The 22,687-nt window shown below is 46.3% G+C and overlaps 1 protein-coding gene across 1 annotated transcript in view; it reads right to left on the bottom strand.

The window, feature by feature from the left end:
* Window positions 1-19,189, bottom strand: part of syn2b (synapsin IIb) — a 36,662-nt gene extending 17,473 nt beyond the window's left edge. Inside the window, exons 1-3 of the mRNA XM_067245608.1 lie at window positions 18,697-19,189; window positions 3,314-3,371; window positions 939-1,030 (exon numbers count right to left, since the gene is read on the bottom strand). Coding sequence (XP_067101709.1) covers window positions 939-1,030; window positions 3,314-3,371; window positions 18,697-19,061 — 515 coding nt within the window. The 5' untranslated portion in view covers window positions 19,062-19,189. The remainder of the gene's footprint in view (window positions 1-938; window positions 1,031-3,313; window positions 3,372-18,696) is intronic.
* Window positions 19,190-22,687: the final 3,498 nt, after the last annotated feature.

Genomic DNA, 22,687 nt, shown 5'->3' with positions numbered 1-22,687 from the left:
TCACAAACCATTCGTTAATGCATCTATAAATGTTTAAACCGGGCTCATAATGAATGGTTATCATAAAGTTTCCTATCAAGCTTATAGCGAGGGTTCCATCCCTTTTACTGTCAGACATCTACACACACATGCATCACAAGCATATTAATCATTCAATTTCATTCATTTGTATATGTTATATACAACATTTGTAGATGATTTACATTTGTACCGTATCATGCTAATAAGGACTTCAAAATGTTTGTTCACAATGCTTTGGGACTAGAATTTGATCACCATACTGGCACCACACCAAGTACCCAAGTCTGCATGAAGGAATTCGAAGAAGTCATTGAAGAATCCAGTCAGAAGACAGACCAGTCAGCCGCTGGTCTACCAGCAGCTTCAGGCATGCTTTGTGTCCCAACGGGTGAGGGGAAACTCCACCCCACAGATACTCACACATGAATCACCTCGTCACCTTGTACACATCTCCAAACATAAGGAGCCATGCTGTTCACCCCTGGCTGTACGAGCCCCGAATACATTATAATTATAGGGCATAGCCAGTGATCAAGCTCAAGAGGGCGGCTCATTTCCTGGTGTCTGCGAAACTTTGCTGTAACTCTCTCTCTCTCTTGCCTAATCCCAGACGTTTCCAGTCAGGCCGTGGGTACCGCTGTGGTTTGCGGTGGCGAAACAGTTGGGCTTCTGTACTTTTCCGTTGATTAAGATCTGTAAACAACCATGACTGCCATCCATGCAAGTCATGGTCAAGCAGTCTAGTCATGATACTGTGTTGAGAGCATTCTCGCATTTTCCAAATCAACTGTCACTCACTGCGGCCGCATGTGAGCTTTGTCCGTCTCCTGTGTCGTGTCATCTACCTTATTAAGTTGGTCTAAAGCAGCCGACAGACCCTATTCTGTTCTGACAGAAGCACCAAATCAAGCTCTTACCTCACCACTCTGCTTCCACTCCTGGTCACCTGGATGTCCACGTTGCAGGTCCCGTTGGCCTGGGAAACCAGGTTGATCTCTGAGAACTCAGCCTGGAACAGAAACATTGGTGATTAACATGATTCAGTTTTCATGTATCACAATTGAAGAGGTCTATCCTTAAACCACTGATCAGTTAACAATAATTAAATATAATGATTCCTTTATTACTTTTATACTGTTTGAAATTTTCTCAATATCATAAACAATGTTTGATCTATACCTTGCTATATTAAGTCCATGAACACATAACCCTTGGTTATGTCCAGGAGAGAAAATATTATTTAACATTAACATATTAATATTAACATATATATTAATTATGTTTCTTGTATCATTGATCAACTGTCATTATGCTGTTTTCTTATGCCTGCATAGCCATAAGTTAGTTCTTTGTAAGGCCATTTCTAGGAGCCTTATCTAAAGACCTAAAAAAAAGCTATCTAGCATGCAGTGTACGTTTTCTGTGCCTGCGAAGGCTATGCTAATCATTTTGTATCCTCCCACATTGTGATACCATATACTTGATATACTTGATTTCCTGTAGTCATTGTCCAGTCTTCTGTGATACTCAAGTTGAGTGTAACAGACACCTGCACCTCACATATGTGTAATAAATACGTAGATTTTGTCTTGAACTTGTCTTAACTATTCCCTTCATTGACTTGGTACTTTAAGAGCAATTGGGTATTATCTAAGATGTCTTCGCAATAATAATAATTAAAAGAAATATCAAAATAGATGTACATTTGAACCTGTGACCTCTTAATATGCAGGTATAATGATACCTATCATTACTACATCTTCCACCATATTCATGTGCATTACAGTAAATGTCTAACAAGCCAAAACTTTAATATAGAGAATTTTCTGTTGATTCTTGACTAGGTTATCCGTTATCACAGTCTGGTGACAGTGATAAGTTCCAGTGAAGAATATATCTCTGAGGTTGGATGATTCACCACAAACCCACACACTCTTGTCTTTCAGTAGACCGTGAGATGCAATATCACTGGCCTGTTCTCTTTACGAGTGAAATGAAATTAAGTGTCTCTTCTTAACCATTAGTCATTTAACTAGCTGCGGTTTTCAAGTAGAGACTGACGCGCTAACTCAACTTTTTTTTTTATCGAAGGCCCAGACAAACCCGCCTACCAGTTACCGTACAGGCGTACTCCGCTGTCACTGGAGTGACTCAGATGTTTTCTCCAAGACGTGTGGAGGGGAATAAAATGTTTTAATTAAGACTGGAGTGAGTGTAGAGTTTGTTGACATTATTCTGTGGGTAGAGATCATTTATTTACTGTAAAGCAACAGCTGTCCCTCTGAGCACACGTTCACATGTTGTTTGATTTGTCAATGTTTTTTCTGAAATGTATGCATACAATCATGCCAGTGATGTCACTGCGTAAACGTGTTGTGGTCTCAGCACATGAATGACTGTGTAACTTCTGGCTTCCTGTCATCAGCGAGAGCTGGGCAAAAGTTAGTAAGAGGTGCAAGTTTGCAAATGTGGGTGCACGGCGTGTTTACAAAGAGTGTCTGTGGAAATCAAGGGAGAGAGAGAGCTTGTGTGTGTTTGCATGTGTGTCTGTGTGTGTGTGGGGGTGTTTGTGTGTGTGTGTGTGTGAGGAGACCGCGGTGGAGCCAAACAGTAACGAAAGCCAGACGTGAGGCTGCAGGGGTCTGAGTGGCTCCAGAGGTCAGAGGGCTGCGGAGAACTGCGGAATCCAAGCGGAACCTTTCCGAGGTTCCGCTTGGATTCTGCAGATTGCTGCTGCACGATGCGCCCCAGCTGAACATGTGACGTCACTGTACATGTGAGCAGGTCATACATCGCTCATCTGCCTCCACTCGTAGCAGAGAGCAGAGCTGTGGAGGACATTCGCCCATTCAAAATCCATATAAAGAACGTTTAGAGACTGAACCTATCAGAGTTCAAGATATCTGAAAGATTTGAGAGGCAAGGACATTATAGACAAGAGACACACTTCGTCTTTTGGGGGATATAATATTCATAAACTGGTTTCCACAAAGAACCCATTTGAGGCACTAGCCTCTGAAATGCTATGACCATGTTAAGAGTAAAAAAAACAAATTGTTCACTTTTTAGACAAGTTCGGTGTTAATGTAGCATTACCTATTACTTCCTGCATAGCTACTTGTTAACAACGGACCATTATTCTAAAGTGTTACCAATTATTTTAACTTTGTGCCTCACAATCAACTCCTGGGAGAATTCCTGTAGCTAGAAGGGGCATAAACAGATCAGCATGAAAGTGCCGTCAGTGGTGCTTGAAGGCTTCTGGGATGGATGAGAAAAGTGTGTGTTTTACCTGTTCCACTTTGATGTCATAGTCCCCCTGTACTTTCTTTCCCCGGAACAATTTAGCCCTGCAACAGAAGACAGAAACATGGGGTCAGACATATCACCATCTTGAAAATGTGGGTAGACCTTTTGACTGTTTTGGCCTGGATTCACGTGTCACTCAGCTAAGCTGCACTGATGCTACAGCACAACCACATCCAAATCCTATTTTACTATTGCAGTGAAGCAAATATAAGACAGCTTTGTGAAGGAATGTTCCATGAGTCATGTCTGATCTGTTGGTAGTTCTAATGAACTTGACCAAAACAAAAACATGACCCTTGTTTACTTGTTTGGACAGAAAGCCTTCTTAAGGTTCTTGTAGAAATGTCTGGAGCCTCCACTAAGCAGAGGCTCTGCAATGCTGCCATCTTCTGGGAATAAAAATCCACTCTTTTTTGAAAAGAAAATGGACGCCTGGAAGCTTCTCTTGTGACGTGTTCTAACTCCTCCTCTCACGTAAAGGTTTTTTTTCTCAGTAGCCTTCAGTGCTGAAAAACATCTAGTCTGCTTTAATGGGACTATACGGCCCTGCTGAGTTGGACTGCACATCTTTCTGATCCGGTAGCAGAAGGGAGTGTGTGTACAGAGTGAAAACAGAATCCTAAACGGTTCACATAACGTTGCTATTGTGACAGGTGGAGGTGAGGGAACAGCGTATTATGGTGGTGTTGAAATCGTCTTTATAATACTATGATCAAGGCATGTTTATTATCATAGATGGGACTAAACGTTCATCTTCAGCTAAAAATAGACACACGTGGAAAGAGCTGTCGGTTTGACCAATTTCAGAATTCAGAGATGAATTCTGAATATAATACCTGTTGTATCTGACATCCTGTGTGTTGCAGGGAAAGATAATTCCAACATTTGGTGGCACAATACCAGTAAGAGAATGTGTTCGGCCACCTTACATGAACCATGTATTGACTCACACAAACACAAAATCCAAAACTGAGACCGCAGAGCATGTCTGAGACTCCTCAAATTGAAAAGTCAGATTTGAAAGTCTATACAAACCATCAACAATGTTGGCACAGGTGAGTCTATTATGTTCTGCAGATGCTCTGACCCAACCATTGGTTTATTGATTGGTGGAGTCCGGAAGTCTGCAGCAGCCCACGGACTCTTGTACAAATTAAGCTCTTCTCAATCAATGGGAGAAAAGGAGAAGACAGAGCGGGAACTGAGAGTACAGGACAGACTCGAAAGGAGGCAGAGAATGCCTCTCTTATTTTAGGACGTTCAGGCGCAGCCACACAAAGAGGAGGGGATAATGAGAGGAGAGCCGAGCGTGTCTTTGGAGTATGTAACCTTGAGCTGTCAGCCACCCAGGTGGCTGTGCTCACAGTGTCACAAAAGCATTCAGATGTACAGTCACTGGCATGTTGTGCAGAAGATGAAAGGAGACTAACTGCCTTTCATTTGATGGCATCATTTAAGGGTACATCATTCCAAAATGTTTGGTTTACAAGTTTTTGGGGAAATAATATACCGCCTTAATCACGTTATGTGTGACAAATTAGTGGAAAACGCTAAAGGGATGACGGGAGCTATTGGAATGCATGTGAGGGTGCTTCCGCACTGAATGTCATTTGAAATCCCTGTTACACGGCTGAATCCTAAACTGAACACAAATAGGAATGTGTGACATAAGCGACTGAGCTGCATTAAAAATGCTTATCCCAATGTGGTGTCATGTTCTAATAAAGTGTAGTCATATTTTCAGCGCTATTGGTCTAATGAGGGTTTGTAAAAAGGCTCATCACATTCTAGCTGGAGGTCAGAATGGTATGATTTGTAGGATATGAATTCTACATCGGCCTTTCCTCCCATCTTCGTATTATTCAATTCCCTGATGCAATCTAGAGAGACACGGCTTATAGCCAAAGTAGAGGACCAGAACAAGTGTGCATTTTTAACCAGAGAGGGCTCCTTGCAGTTATGGGAGGTTCTACTTTTGGCCTACATAATGCATGCTCAACTCCACCGCAGAAACTGCAAAGTTGTGGACAGGGTGCTGACTCAAACGATCTGTGATGTGACTACCGTTTTAAAGTAATAGAGCTTTGGGATGGGGGTGTGCAGAGGTACCTATCTCTGAATACTAACTGAAATGACCAGAAGTCATTGGTATTAGGTTGGGTCAGGTTTGGTCTTAAGAGATTAAAAGTGGGTTTTGTGTCCGGTTAAGCAATGGTCGGGGCTGGGATCACTCAAAGAGGGCCATAGGTTGAGGTATTGTTAGGGTTAAGTCGGGCGACAGCACACCTTCCTACGTGTCCTTTACCTTTCCTTTATACAGTGTCCATGTGATGCATTCATGGGTCACAGTTAGGGCAGATGTTTTATTCATGCATTCAGGCTACTAGCAGCCCGTGAGTCGGGCTATCCTCTCAGCCCCTCTCTACCCCGGAGGATTCATAGAGAACATTTGTGAAAGAGGCCATGAGCTGGGCACCTGATTTACGAGACTAATTTATGCAATTCCCTTTGTGATCTAAACAAATCAAGCGAATGAGATGAGAGATGGAGAGGGGGGGGGGGGGGGGGGAAGACTGTGGGAAGTTCAGCTGTTCTATCAGCTTGGGCCAGCATGACATACACACAAACAGCTCACTTGCTACAGCTCTCCAGACCATTTGACATGTCTCAGCTCTTTATTGGTTGCCTATTTTATGTTTGATAAGTTAAGGGGCTGGGAAAAGATTCAAAATGAAGAACTCAAAAAGAATAACCAAGAATGTGTTTACATGAGTAGCTGAGTAGTGAAATTAATTCAATGCCGTTGGGTATGTTTGCAACTTGAACACTCACCGACAGATTTGTGGATGTGGCAAGATACATCAATGTACTAAAGGGCTTCAGATTTGAAATGGCAGAGATGTTAGCGATGGGATTTAGGTGAAAATCCTGACCAAGCGCTACCACAAAAGACTGACTACACAGCCTACAGGAGATGCTCCAACCTTTTTTACACATTTTTAGTATAAGTAAACAGAATGGTTCAATCCTACCAGTGAGATCCACCAAGCATTTATTTTTATCTTGTCGGCTTACTGTGACAGCTTTGTCGTTTATTCCATGGTTGAAGAGCTCTCTCTTCTTCTCTGTCTGCTGCTGTGTGTAATTTACCAGAGTAGGAGACTGTCACTGTCACTGAGTAGAGCTGACACTGCATCGAACGTCAGCTTTGTTGTAATTCACTCGATGGACACTAACACTATAGCTGCAAACGGAACATAAGCGATCTGAAGAGAGCATTGGCTTTTACATTTTGAATAACGGGTTAGGTTGGAAATGTGTCTAAAGAAATGCAGTTTCAAATACTCTGGGGAAAATGAGGGAATTCATTGAAAAAAGCCAATTGTGTGGTTTAGTATTAATTATGATTCTGATGAATTTTCTCTGGAAATATAACCTAATGTAACCTAATATAATATCATCAGTCTGCCTACATGCAGCAGTGCAGTGATTTGGTTTAAGCAACAAGCTGGCAAACCTACATTAGGCTACATTTAGGCCCTAGTGTCCATTCATTTCTGTCTGCCTGGGATTACAGAAAGGTGAGGTTACATAGCTGCCTGCTCAAAGTGCAGGACACATCTATCAAGGAGGGCTGTAGAATGATATGATCATTTAGCTGGAAGGAAGGCAGCCCTTTCTCCTGGGTCCTAAAGTCTTCCACCAACTACAGCATGCAGATGTCTCAATCAACTTTGCATTTGATCCAGTTGTTACATTGAGACTCACATTACAGGAAGACTAATCAATTCTAAATTAGGGGAGATGTTTTTTCTCTCTACCAGTTGAATATTCCCAGCTAGTCTTTCCATAACTAGATCATCGATCATAGTCTACTTCCATCTGTGATATGCAGTAATGGTTTCTACGCCCTTGCCAGGAAGCCTATCTGAGCTGCTAAAGTGAGATGCCGAATCTCTTATCAGCTGGTGCGCTGTCCAATTATTTCGGAAAATGAATAGATTTTTCTTTCTAATCCTCCACTCGTCTGACAGACTTGATTCCAGTGTCCTCACCCTCTGACTCGGTCTGCCTGACACCGCCCCACAGGGCTAGTATCAAGTGGACATCCAAAGCTTCACGATCCAGCAACACCAGGTGGCAGTTAGACAACATTGCTTAAAACAGGTTCATATTTGTAGTAGAACATTTTACGTCGATAAATAAAGTTTGCTTGTATCTGTTTCCAAATATAGCCGCTGCAGTTGTTCTGTATCTAATGTGTGTTTGTGAGTGATTCAGACCAGACCTGCCTGGAGCAGAAACCATGACCTTAGCTTTTCTTAGTCACTTTGTGTCACTCTGCTTTGATCCAGCAGCTGAGCTTGTATGTCTCCATCCTGACTGTTACAGAGGCACAGGCTAAGGATGTTCAACAAAACCTTGCTGTACTTTCAGCTGGGTACTGTGGAGGCTGGTGCTAAAATGCAAGAGTTCACTGCTTGTGTTTGTCTCTAATAATGGTAAAAAAAAAAAGGATTTGACAGGAGAACTGTCATAAAAAGTTAATGACAAATGACGACAAGGGACCTTGTGATAAAATGTCGCCACTGCATTGTCAGCAGTCTCACAGTAGGGCTAGTATCTGCCCATCAACGTTTGCCTCATTCTTTCTGCTTTCCCTGCAGTTCTTCTGAACCCCGTTCACCCCTTAGTTGTGACACTGGGTGGGTGTAATAAATTAAACTTTACAAAGATAGGATGAGAACTCTGTGAGCCGCCAGATGGCAGCTTGCCTAAGGAGAGGATTCACGATCACAAAGGCCATTAGTTGTCAGAAAGAAAAACGCACAGCGGCTTTTGAAGTAATTTGGAAAAAGCAGCTTGCGTCATAGAGGAGAGCTTCCGCCGTGACAGAGGAGCACAGATCTGATGAGGTGCTGGAAACCTCAAGCTTCAGTACGCCTACGTGGATCTATGGCATGACACAACTTATCAACACCAACACGGCGTGATGTGATAGACATGGGTGCCCAATACAACAACAGTTTCGTGGCTGTATTTCCCTCAGTCGCTCACTCCAAGGAGTACTTCAACAGGAAACAGGGACTCCCTGCCATGGTTCAAGCCAGTGAACAAGAAAATAGAAGTGAGTGTCAATTGCAGAGGTCTCTGGGTGTGTACGGGGTGTTTGTAGAGTTACGGCTTTGGCAAGGGTGGGAGGAGACAACCTTTGCTGAAAGCGTCCTTGAATCTGAAGAATGACTAGCTACAGAATATTTACCTTTTTTCTATCATACCAAACAGCATGCAATTCATCTATCCCTATGCTTCCAGCAGCCTTACAATACTCTGCTGGTTAATTGCTGTAATATTTCAAAGCCAGAGGAATGAAAAGTGACATGAGCATTTATTGGGGTTAACACATGATGGCCCTCTCATGGACCTCCATTGATCACCACAAGCCAACCACACAGCAGAAGATTGCCGTGTTTAGCTATGCAGACAGTCGGGGAGCTGCAAGCTTTTTCAACCCCCTCTCAGACATTGTACTGCATCGTTCTGCAGACGGGTCACTATGCAGAAGGGACTAGCCTCTGTGTACGGTTCACTGATGCTCATTACTCGTATCCTGCGGAGCTGTTGGATATTGTGTGGTTTCCCAGGAAGACAGCTCTGCTCTGATCCCTGGCATTCTGTGACAGTAATTAGGATGCATTCGGTGGCTGTGCAGCCATGCTAATGCAGAGCCCGGGAGATGGCGAGGGGCTCTTACGCAGACACCCACAGAGAACGAGGATGAGAGAAGTTTCCCTCCAACAGCATGCGGATGAATTCCACCACGCAGCGTTTAGGGGGATGTTAAATATGCGTCATTTTTGGTAAGTGCACGGGGGGGGTCAAGAAAGGCCAGTGAACAACCAGCATTGGGCTTTGTGTTTGGTTGTTCTTACAAAGTACCCCTCAGTGCCTTAAATGTACCTTATTCGGCTACTTCACCATCTACGATTCCCCGTTTACGCCACAGGAAAGTGTCGAAAATGCAACGTTAAAAGTCACTGGTGGACAGCTTGGTCAATTACATCAGTGTGTGGAAAACCATTTGCTTCTAAAATGATTCAGATCAGGTTGGCGATGTGCACCAACAATGCTCTCTTTCTGTCACACGCCACAGATGGACGTGGAGAGCTCATCTCTAGACCTAATAGTCCATAAGGTTATTACAGAAAGATGCTGCAGGCCAGCCAAGCTCAGCAGATCACAGGCAGAGACACCCACTGAGAGGAAGATATGTTTACCCAAACCCCTTCCCTCCCAGGCCGTGTTATTAGATAAACGTGGAGCACGTCTATTAAGGGGTAATCTGCATGCAGCTTGTAATGGGATCTGCTACAGCGATGCCCCATGGTGTCATGGTGACTGAAGACGTGTCGTTCCCTTCTCTCTGTTCCCTCTAAACAATCCCAATCATGGCGTCCGTCTGCTGCAGCGTTCTCTCCTCCTCCTGTCTCTCTCCATCTCCTTCTTGCTCTTCTCCAAACGTTCTTCCTCCTCCTCCTCCCCCTCCCGCCGCCTCCCGCACCCTCTCTGTCTTTCCTCGCCTTTCTCGTTCTCCCTCACCGCTCCGCTTTCGGTCTCTTCCAGACGTCTCTGATAGCATCCTGCCATTGGTGGAGTGTCGTGCCCTCTGGTGATCACGTGCTTGCTCTGCTCCGGCCGCAGAGGAAGCGCATGTCCTCGGATCAGTGGCCTCCGCCGCCGCCGCCGCCGCGCGCCACACCGACACTTGACGGGCACATGACTCTGCGCGCCCGTCCGCGCAACCCTGCAGACATCCTACCCTCTTTTCACTTCCCATCAGGCTCGGGTCTCGGTGACATCACAGGCAGGGCGGGGGGGCGGGGGCCCTCCCCACCACATGTCTGTAATTATTCAGCCTGCAGACTCAAGAGCTCAAAAGCCCCAAATCCTAATTGTGTTTGTCTCTACTCAGGACTTAATGAGGGAATTAGATTCACTGGCGTTATCACATGGATATCAGTTCCGTGGACAGGTTTATATCCTTGTCCTGTACCATGTCCTGATGGAAACCCATCACAGCATCTAAACATGGTTTTCAGCCATCTGGTTTGAACCAGTCTCGGTCCCTGCTGCTCACAGATTTCAACAGTTCTACAGTAGCGGTTGTAATGCATCGGCTTCAAATGATAAAAGCCCCTTTGCCATTGAAGCAATGTAAATAACAGTAAACCTAAGTAAACCTCTGGGACTGAAGTATAGCCGTCTCTCCCTGAATCACGATGTCGTTTCCCCTGGCCCCGGGGCCGAGAAGTGGGAGTCGCCCTGGGGAAGGAGGAGAACGACTTTTCCAGAGCCAAGCTCTATTTCTGTCGTTTATCGCTGCGCTTCATCACAGCCGCAGCAGTGCCCCTTTGCCAGAGGAGAGGAGAGAGGACGATATTTCGAGCCCAGTGTCTTACTGAGGCAATGGTCAATGAAGCGAAGACAAGGGCTCGGGTGAGGGGGGGGGGGGCAGGTGCCAGGGGCCCCAGACTTCCCCTGAGGACCTGTGTAGAGGCGTCTGGGGTAAGATAAAATGTCCCAGCCTACACCTTTGTGCCCTGCGCAGGACTAAGGACTGTGATTTACTGTCGGAGCTCAGCACAGCAGAGAGCGAGTCACGACTCGGCCACGGTTGTGGTGACGGGATACGCACGCTGGCCTCTGAGGTCTACCGCCAGTTTTGGTTTTAGTGCTTGGTTGGAAGTGGCATGTGAGTCCCTGAGTGATGTGTGGGGGTGATGGATGGCTGTGTACTGGTGTGTGCACTCGCAAACGTTTGTGTGTGTGTGCGCGCACGTGCATTTGTGTGTGCGCCCTGTAGAGATTGATGGGAGCTCCCTGCATAACAGTGCCATTTCACGCCACCAATTTGAGCACACCCACAACGTGCTTATCAGCAAAGAGCAGCCACGTAGTCAAGTTGGGGCGACAACAGCGGCACTAACTCTGTTAGTGTTTGTGGTCTGGCAGCATTTATCCAAATAGAGATGCCTGTGTTGAACAGAGATCAAGATCAATTACCAGCCATTGATTTCATTTGCAGACATGAATGCAGGAGGAAAGCCGTTAGTCATTTGTGAACTTATGAACACGATTCCCCATCGGTTGGGGCTAAATAAAAATGCGGGGGGGACGAAAATGGATAGAGCTGTTCGTCTGTAAACTCCGATGTGTGAAGAACTAGTCCCAGACACATTGTGTCACACGTTCAGTGAGTGTTTGGGTTTACAGCACGAGAAATGAATTGTGCTTTCAGTGCTCCACATTTAAATAAATGTTCTCGGCAAGGCGTGGATAGTCATTTTCTCACGATTCTTTTAAGCAGAATGTTTATCGAGAGGTGGTGCTTGGGTGGTGTTTGTGCATGTCCTTTTCTGTGTCAAGTGGTGTTAAAATCATTCCTTTTAGTTCCAGTGGAATGTAAATGTGCTGTAAGGACATTGCTAAACAGCGCACTGCAGCACTTGCAGATGTTCCTGCCACTGTCTCAAAACCCATTTTAAATAATACTGTCAACATGAAGACCTGAATGAGCATTGTTTATTGTACCCCGTGGTTTAATCATGCATGTTTACGATGGAGATTCATTTTACCGTCTAACTCTTGTAGGATGAGATGATTACATGGGGTATTGTTCGGAGGCTTTGTGTATTGAAACGTTGCCAGGCAATTCTACTTAGTCCATAAGAAGTGGGCAGAGATACTGCTTTGCTAAGCAGCACACCCACACCTACCACTATGACCAGCCAGCTACTGTAGCCTCTTTCAAAGGCATGACTCAGCGCCATATGCTTAAGATACTAATGAAGGCTACCTAGTGCTCCTGGACAGCATGTTCACTTAGCTGCCTGCAATTGAAAACTAATTCAATTTGTTTGTTTCACAGAGAAAACACAGACTACAGACTCTTCGTATCTCGTAGGTAGTCAGGTGGCTGAGCGGTTATGGAGTCGGGCTCGTAATCTGAAGGTTACCGGTTCGATTCCTGGCTGTGCAAAATGACGTTGTGTCCTTGGACAAGGCACTTCACCCTACTTGCCTTGGGGGGAATGTCCCTGTACTTACTGTAAGTCGCTCTGGATAAGAGCGTCTGCTAAATGACTAACCCTAATTGTATCTAATGAGGATGAACTACACTTTGAGTTGAATGTTAATTCATGTGACGCTAAGAAGCTCGTTGAGGTCAGAGGAGAGGAGAACTCGACATGTGAAGATGGTTGAAAATAAACGGATGGGTTGGACAGGGCTGCGTTTGTCAATATTTTTTGATTCATTTGTTGGTTCTTCCCTTTTCAATAAAGCTTTTCGATGTCATCAGAAGGCAGAATCATGAAAACAACATCGCACTGTATGCATGTGTCCATTAAGAGTGAATAATTGAGCAGAAAACTATTTTAGATTGTCAGAGAAAGATCCACAGGTGTTCAATACAGTATGTACTCGGATGCACATATGCAGTTAGCATCTGTAGAACAATTTTCGTAACTGACTATCTCAGGCATATTTGATTTGCAGTGGCAGCAATTTCCTGCTTCCAGGTTGTCTAGAGAGGAACAAGTTAACATTTGAGCCTTCTCAAACGCAATCTCTTTGTTCTGCTCTCTAACAGTGGAAAGGGCCATTTCCGTATGCATAAATGAAAAATCTCCAAGCTACCCTGACTGCACCTCAACATGTTCACAAAACTAATTACACTACTCAACAATCACTTTTACACAGTAAAAAGCTTTTAAGGGCCTGCCACCATTGTGCCTAATTATTTTCACAGAAGCTTATCATCACTGATTAACAGTAAATCACTCCATCTACATAACAGAAATGAACCACTTCACACAAATCTGGATTAGTCACGTCTAACCACCTTGCTGAAGTTTACTTTGGAGATCCTAATAGTGTTCCTCTTTATATTGTTCTGACCATGACGGAAATTGTTTTAACAAGCCTGAAATTATAAAATTCCCATCAAGCATGGTGACATTGTGAATACAACACTCTAATCGGTGATCACCAATGGTGGATGGATAACCGTTGGTGCGTCACAAGAACCGCTCCACCACACCTGTCAGCCGGAGGGCCTGTGGAGCGTCAGACAAGTCAAGCGATGACGAGCCTGATGAGCCAGAGGCCCAGTGAGACTGGGTTCTAGGGGAAGGGTTCTGCTTGGAGAACACTGCCGTCAGAGATGGGGTCTTTAGGGCTCTGACAATGTCAATAGAGGAATAACCGAGATAACTTGATTCACAGGTGATGTGTGCGAACCGGGCGCAACACGTGATACTATCTGTCCCAACCCAACTGAGTTTGATTACGTAACACCCTTGTGCCTTTCTTGTGCGGACCGTTTGTCAACGTGGTGTGTACATTTTAGGTCCAGGTTGAACATGACGTCAGTGTTCATTTCAAAAGGTCCACAAGGTGCAAGCACCAGACAGGCGTTCAAAATCCTGTCTACTAGCATGCCAAATATCACACCCCGAGATAAGAGATGAACAGGTGTTGCCATGGCAATGCGAAATAAATTCACGTTTGCGGGCTACACTTAATACCGTCTCTCGCTGCCATTAATACTTGTGTACAAAATGTCCAGATGGAGGGCAGTGTACAGAAGGGAGCCTTTTCAGCCTCTCAACCTGTCATTGCCTCCTTATTCCGCATCAGTAGACTGAGGAAGAAAGAGAGGGAAAAAGTCACAATGCTGGCTGTGGCCTCCAACATGTTAAAAGGTCATTCTGCCAGGAAATGAATTACCTGAAAGCAACGTGGTGATGACAGGATATTGATCTGCTCTGTTCAACGCAACCGCGATGATAACGGACCTTTTCCTTGACCGTCACAAAATACTGCATGCTGAAACCAATTAGATATTTGGCCATCTGGTATTTTTCAAATTAAGCATACCGCACATCTTTTTGCTGTCAGCAAGCTGTTGTCGACAATTTGGTAAAGCTGATGGTGTATGTAGATTATCAGCTGAGTCTTTGAGCACTTTCCTGCTGATTGGCTTGCAGTGTGGCCATTAGTTTAAGATGTGTATTGTGTTTGGCTGCAATGCCCAGGCACTGTAAGGAGTCTTCTGCCCGTAAACTAAACAAGATGGAAACTGCCAACTTGCTTTCAGAGCATGCAATATCAATTAGGACCATCTTAAAGGGGGAAAACTGCCAGCACTGGCTTTTAATCAGTTGGTGAGACAAAGCTATTACAAAGATAAACACTGATAATCACACCTCCTTATATCTCCTGGAGACATGTTCATATGGCTTTACCCTTTTCTTTAATTTAAATATGCCCCCCCTGAACTGCAACTAATAGGAAATCTGCTTCATGAAATGGAAATAAGTAACTGAGAAATCAGGAACTTTCATTAACTGGTGACATTTATGAATTTCACCAGCTGTGCCATGCAGTGTAAACACAAGCTAAACGTGGATTATTGACAGCAGTGTGCCACTTTGTCACTCGACGTGTTGTAGCAACATCAGATGTCTTATCTGGGGTGAGATGGTTCAGGAGGAGCCTTCTCCGGGCATGGCAGTGGGGATGAGGGGGCGGGGGGACGGGGGGGCGGGGGGACGGGGGAACGGAAATAGGCTCTCTCAGTCGGAGGTGTGACCGTGTTCGAGGAGCGCTCAGAGAGAGAAGCCAGCCTCGCTGAGATGGACTGACAACACGTGCTAATCACAAGCTGACTGTTAAGCCGTGAGCTGTAGATACTGTAGGTAATGCAGCACGCTCCACCTGTTGTCTTAGGCTAGTTGAGATAGCTGACAGTATGTGATTTACTTTTATTACTTGTGTTATTGTTTTTATTGATTTTATGTAAAGCACCTTGAGCCGCAATTCTTGTAAGAAATGTGCTATATAAATAAAGTCTTATTATTATTATTATTTGTGGTTCCAGGCCCCTGCCAGTTTTAAATTCTCAGTTTCTGCGCGCGGTTCGGTAACAGATGATTGTTATGATTAACGTCTTGATCTATTTCAAGTTTCCCCTCTTGACAATAAATAATAATCATGATTGTTTTGTCGTCACAAATCATATTTCTGCTGTGCGTGACATTTTCCCTGCTCATTTCTCCACCGTGTCTAATTTGCTGGGTTGTTGTTCTGTCGCCCATAAATCAGTCATTGTGGTGTAATAAATATCGGACGGCACAAGGTTGACTGGCAGTAGGAACTGTTGATTGAATCTCGACTTTAATAGGATGAAAGAGGGATGCTGAAGGCTGCTTGGCTGCATTGTACAGAAGGCTTTTTACCTCTCGCTTATTTATAACCGGGGTGTGCTTTTTCAATCCTTTGCAACAAAGTGAGAAGAAGAAAAAGGATTAATCGGGGTGGTGGTATCATTTGTACCGGTCGGAAAAGCTCCTTTAGAACATCCATTCGAATGCCCAGTAAAAGTAATGGTTGTTGTGGAGGTGATAGCACTGGTGATGACTGAGACAAGATCCACATTCACACTGGCTGCCACTAGACACTGAGCTGTGCGACACTGCTGTCAAAAAGCACGAGCGTATTTATTCTTTTTCCTCCCTTTCTCTCTGTGTCTCTCTCTCATTCAAGCGCACACCAAAACAGAGAGAGAGAGAGATCCCAGATGAGTCCCTCAGGGGTGAACGTGATGAATCACCACGTCCTTTTTCATTACTTCATCACGGACGAGCCTGGGCTCGCTCCTGCTTCCCCTCCAGAGACACTACGATGGGACACCCAAGGTGACGAACCAGAAGAGAGGGAGAAGGAGAGACAGGGGACATATCCAAATCTCCCCTCATCCCCCGGCGCTCCCTCGCTTCCACCTTGGAGAGCCTGGAGGATTTGGTCTCTGTCGATAGCCCCGGTTACATAACCCTCATGTTGTGCAGCGTCCTGATAGCCTCAATCCCCGGGCGCCCATTTTGCAGTTACATCTGTGAGTGCATATATTTTCAGGAGTTTAGGAAGTAAGTGTTGGGCTGAGAGCAGCTGTAATGTGCATCTGACTGCTGCTTTTATAGCCATGCAATGTTCACCAGGGGCACTCATACACTCAAGACTCTGTGCAGCACCACAGATCCTGGGCTATCACACATTAAGCAGGCAACGTTTTACATCTAATAGTGTCCTCTCTCCCATCTACTTGATGTGTTTCACCTGGCTTCCACACATGCTGTAGATACCCAGTAATAAACAGGTTTACTACTTGCCAATGAAGACCCGAGGAGATGAGCCAGGGAGATGAGTGACAGGAGAGTGACTGATACCGGCTTGCTGTTGTAACCCACTCTGGGTTCACATCAACCTGTCACGCATACAAATCAGCCTGGACGCTGTCTCCAGACCCCGTGTTATTGATTGGCAGGTTTGAAGCTGCCACTACCGATACCATCCTTCTGTACTATGATGGGTCAGCCGCGTCCAAACCGTCTCTCAAAGAAAATGTCAATGGCATTGGCAGTTGGACTTTTTGTGTGTGTGTATATATGGGGGGGGGGCGATGGGGGGGGGGGGGGGGGGTGACTAACATTATTATTATTATTGCTGAAGGCTAAACTCAATCGATACAGAGAATCACAATGGAGATTTTTCTTCTCTGGTTCATTTTATTGAGAGCTCTGTCCCATTCCTCACTCAATGGGAAATCAATAGCATTTAGTGGGATGTGTAGGACCCTGCAAGGCTGCAACCCTGCAGAGTTTTCCCGAAATAAATGAAATATTCATGTTGTTTTCTTGATACTGCGTTGTTTTCTAACATTCTAGAGGGTTTCTTGGCCACACTGTCTTGGTGACGTTGATGTTACGCGTTGGAATTTTGGTTCAGATATAAATGCAGGTGTACATAGTATGTCATAATTGCATTCAGTTCAACTATGGTAAATGTGTTACTTTAATTACATTTCTGGAGCCACCATGAATGCGCAAAGGTCCTCTGGCAGTGAGGGATGAAACTAGTCATGGGTGTGTAGCTATAACGTGGAGAACGTGCCCTGAGCTTTAATTGACTCAAAGCAAGCGAGATGCTAATGTTTGGAGAGTGGAATTGAAAAGTCTACTGAGCAAACGATGAACCAAATTTTCTTTTTCTCTTAATTGATTGAAGGGGCCACATCTATTTTTGTCCACTACAACTACAAACTACCAAACAGACATTTAGGTGGGTCATTTTATTTAGTCAACTTGTTATAAATGCTCACAGTAGAACTGTTATTGTGGGCCCATGTGGGTCCAATGTCATTCTTCTAGCATGTTCTGTCCAGAATGACTGTGTGTTGAATGGGTCATGGGTCATTGAATGGTTCACAATAATACCTGAGTATAGACTCTGGTCTATTGATCTTAATAGAACCCATCAATAGCTACAAAGAACCTGAACCTGGGGCCGAAGCAGAGACGCTCAGTGGACAGGACAGCACGAGGATGGCCGCATCCTCAGTCATGTGACTGGGCTTGTTTTTGGATTGATGGACTCATCCTTACTGTCACGGCTGATCACAACAGCGTCCCTTGTCTGACAACGGCGGTCCTGCAACCAAGATGCGCTGTAGTCATCAAAATCTGGATTGGAACAATTGAATGGTCCTGACAGCACCATTACAAGAAAGCCGCCACACGCTCATCCAAAGCATTTCCCCATCAAACCACACTCCAGGTCTTCCTAACAGGCCACCACACCACACAGAGTCATGGGGCTGGAAAAAACAAGTCTCGTCAACACCGGCAGTGATGATATAAAATAACATCAAAGGACATGATCACCGGCACATACTCTACACTTAATCCTCGAATGTGGCTCACGGAGGCTGTCACGTTGTGCAGTCACTATGGTGATAGTACCACCACATGAATTATTCCAGAGCCAGTCACCACCATTCACCCTTTTCCTGCACATGCTGGAGAACTTCATTTGATGATCTGACGACGGCACTCTTTGAAATTGCTGAAATGGTGGTAGTGAACTGAGCAACAACCCCAACACGGTGGATGTGTTGAAGGGGCGAGTGGATGTGTAATATTGAACCCTAGAGGAATATCCTGTTCCACATGCATAAATATAGCTACAGTGGGCAGCGTTGGAAAGAGAATATCAGTAAACACGGTATGTGGCACTAGAGCATGTGTGGGGTTGGATGCACATCTGAGATCAAGATTCACTGACATCATCGCGCACGTGAAAACATTGCTCTTCGACGGATCTCCCTCCAACCTGCCTGAACCCAAACCTTCCCCCGGCCCCACAAGCCACGCAACCTGCAGCCCACCATCCAACCCTAACCGCAGGGCCCCCGCCAATCACAGTCACACCGCTGATTGCACTCGGGGTCCAATCAGGAGCACTCACCACTCGTGCTGCGGCTCGTCGATCACCAGCAGGATCTTGAACTTCTTGGACGCGGCGGCGGGAACGGCCGTCTGCTCCACCAGGCCGGCCGAGGCTGCCGTCTGCTTCACCACGTTGGTGATGGAGCTGAAGAAGCCAGAGCCCGCCGACTGGACGGGCTGGGGCCGGCGCTCCGGGGCCGGGGAGATGGAGGGCGTCGTGGGGGTGGCCGGGCCCGGCGCCGTGGCAGGGCCGGGGCCGGCGGGGGCCGTGGCCGTGGGGGGAGGGGGAGGCGGAGGGTCGGGCCTCTGAAGGTCCGTCATGTAGCCGTTGGGAAGATTGGCGATGAAGCTGCTGTCGGAGAGGCGGCGTCGCAGGAAGTTCATGGCGGCGGTTGGTGGGCGGCGGCGTGCGCTCGGACGGATCTGAAGAGGACGAGGGCGCCCGGTCTCCGGTGTGCTTCCGCTGGTGAATCTGTCCACAGGCGGAGGAAGGGCTGCGAGGCTGGAGGTTCTCGACTCTCGGAGCGGCAGCCAAGCGAGGCGTGTGCGTGTCCCCTCCTCCCAAGCTTTCCCTGCGACTCCTCAGGAGAGAGAGAGAGTGTGTGTGTGTGTGCGCGCGAGTGAAACTGCTTCCCCAGGGTGAGGTAGAGATGACTGTCCCCCTGCTCTGCCTGTCCGCCTCAGCTACAGCAGCCTGAATGCCAGCGTGAGATGCTCTCCCTCTGCCTTGTTTCCTCTCTCTCTCTCTCTCTCTCTCTCTCTCTCTCTCTCTCTCTCTCTCTCTCTCTCTCTCTCTCTCTCTCTCTCTCTCTCTCTCTCTCGCTCTCTCGCTCTCTCGCTCTCTCACTCACTCACTCACTCTGCCTTTCCTCTTTCCCTCTCACTCACACACACACGCCTGCTCACTGGCTGTTCCCCTCCCCCCTCTCCTCTCCTCTCTTTCTCTCCTCCCTCGTTGTCGACTACCTCACCGGCTACGTGTCTCTGTCGTACCGCAGCCAGTGGAGGGGTTTCCGGAGAGCGCGCACAAGACAGTGAGGATGGAGGGAAACACCCCTCCTCTCTGATGCTCCAGCGGTATTCCCCCCCCCCACCCCCCACCCCCATTGTAACCACCATCCAACCCCCCCCCCCTGCACACACACCCTTTTCAGGGTGACCTCCATCCACTATCGATGGTGATGAATGGGGGGGGGGGGGTTGGATGGTGGTTACAAGGGTGGGGTGGGGGGGGGGGAATACCGCCCGCTGGGGGGGTTCCATCCATTTGTGTCGGGAGTCCGGAACAGTGAGGAGTGGTGTGAGGGATATGGTCATCCTCTAGCCCCTTCTTGTTTACCGCAGTCACATGCGTTGCTTCGGGGGGAACGGCCAAGTGGAAAATCGTGGTGGGAGAATCAGACTGCTTGGCTACGGCTCAGGCAGAAAGAAGAGAGGAGATGGGAGGAAAGGGGAAGCGAGGAAAGGAAAGGAGACGAGTGGAGAAGAAAGGAACAGAGGCAGGTCGTGAGGACAGCTATATTTGTGCACGGCTGACAACATGCACCTCCTCCTCCTTGGTGCTACGGCATTCTGTTCTGTTTCCTCTGTGTACCTGTAAGCCAGACCCTCTGGGAGGTTCACTTCCACTAGTCCCCCAACAGCCCAGGCTTGTGTACTTCACTGTTTGTTCCTGTTGTTACCATTGCAACCACCCCCTACACATGCAAACCCATGAAAGATAAACAAGCCCTAGGTTTTTCTGAGCATTGGTAATTTAGCCGTGGGTGGGATCCACACGCACTATTTAAGCTATACAAATGGACGGGATTGACCGCAGTATTGATTGTCTGTAGGTGAAATTAACCTTGGATGAGGCAGAAGATCAAACTACCAACCATGAGAATTTGTTTTGCAGATATACCTCTTTCCCCAGTTACAATTTCACAACACAGTCCTTCTTCTGAAAAGCAAATACCCTAATCCCTGCTTCTCAGCGCTCTCTCACACATACTGGCTCCGAGGCAACAGAGGCAGCGTCTTTAGCACTGCTGGGAAAAGCCTGTCTCTCTGCTGTTTGCTTCCTTAATGACATTCATCCAACACCCAAGAGCAGATTCAAAGGGGAAACATGCCTACTGCATACACACCGCAGTTATAAATAGCCACGTGCAAGTGTTAGGACGTCAGCTCGGAGGAAAATGGTGCTCCGCTGATTCTGAAAATACGTCCCTCATTCGGACAGTTTGACACCTGGGGACCTCGTTCATGTGTGTGGCACAGCTTTCTCTAGGCAGCCAGAGAGGGAAGTCAATCTTACGAGATTGGATTAGCTGCTGCTCTGAAGCAATAAATCCAAATCGTGTATTTTGATTGTCTTTCCTCTCCTCAGAAAGGAGTGTGCCTGTAAAGGTCAATGCAAGACATTGTGAAAACTCTCACCTTTAGAGTCTTACAGAATATTGAGGATGTTGGCTGCCTCGGTCCCTGTCACGAGGAGATGAGAAACAGAGGAGTGGGGGAAGAGGAGAGTAGCCAATCAGAGGACACACTGTGCGTCACTGCACAGCAGCCATACTTACGTGCTAAGCTCCTGTCCTACATATTTCATGACAAGGTAAAAACAGACAAACAGAATGCCATGCCTAAACAGAGGCTAAATGAATTAATTAATTGCAAACGTGCACAGTATGGCTTTTAGTAGATGTTGTTGTTGACATCCTGTATACATAAATCCATTGAAATTATTTCAGAAAGAGCTGAATTAATCATGAATATGCGGATCTTTAGAAAGCGCTGCAAATATTTGCTGGGCTTTCTCAAATCTATCTGTCTGCGTGTGTATGCGTGTCTGTGTGTGTGTCCTCTACACATCAAGGTTGAGCCCACAAACATCAAAGTTATGGAGGCTTATTAGAATGGGTCCTACCCATGCTTGGCTTCGTGTAGTCGAACAGCAAGGCTATGTAAACAGTGCAGATTGAGGATGCCAGTAGCACCGCCACCCACGCACCGACACAGGCTGACAGTCTCCCCACCCATTCGGCTCAAAACATCCACGGTCCTCCTTCGATCTGCCTGTGATTCCGTTTAGTGATGCAGGCACTGGACCGTTTAGGGGGAGACATCGTTTCCTCCACCTCTCTTCCTCCACTATTTATATTGGCAATCTCCTCTGTTTAAACGGGCACTTGTGATCAGGGATATGTCCCTCTCCTTCATTCCAAAGCCGAGGCTTTAAATGGAGTTGTTGATTCCCAGACTAAACTTCCTGTGTCGGGAACAGAGGATCCTGGATTTAGACTCTTCTTTCCTCCCGAGGCAGAGTCGAGGCGCTGGTGTACAAAAAACAAGTTTTTACATAACCACCTCCCAATGCAGCTGACCCATAACGCATACGCCGAATTAATACATCATTTGTTTAGACAGTGTTGACAGTGCCCCTAAATAGGAGGAGATTCCATGAAGTACCAAATAACAATTTCATTAAACTATGACCTTGGGCCTAATTGTGTTTAGCACACACAATTTCTTGAGTGTCCTACAAGTTGTTATTAGAACAAGTTGTGATTAAATTGAAGATGAATAAATCAATTAGAATCCTTCTCCAATCTACATATAAAACGATTGCTTTCCTGGCAACACATCCATAATTGGCAGCACAATATGTGTATCACGATTATTACCTCTCAAAAGCCATAGTCCTGTACCACCATAAATACTTTGCACTGGTGTCTTAGCCTCTGGTGTGAGGGAATCTGTTCCATTATATATTTATATTTAGTCATTTAGCAGACGCTCTTATCCAGAGCGACTTAAAGTAAGTACAGGGACATTCCCCCGAGGCAAGTAGGGTGAAGTGCCTTGCCCAAGGACACAACGTCATTGGTCCTGGCGGGGAATCGAACCGGCAACCTTCAGATTACTAGCCCGATTCCCTAACCGCTCAGCCATCTGACTCCCCATTAACATGTTGAGGAAAAACATAAGCCTGGTGCGTTGTAGCAGCCGTGGTGCGTTGCGTGTGGGGC

This window comes from Osmerus mordax, chromosome 1 (genome assembly GCF_038355195.1).
Source record: "Osmerus mordax isolate fOsmMor3 chromosome 1, fOsmMor3.pri, whole genome shotgun sequence".
Classification (NCBI taxonomy): Eukaryota; Metazoa; Chordata; class Actinopteri; order Osmeriformes; family Osmeridae; genus Osmerus; species Osmerus mordax.
The sequence above is the reverse complement of the archived record's forward strand: the minus strand, read 5'-3'. Positions and strand labels throughout refer to the sequence as shown.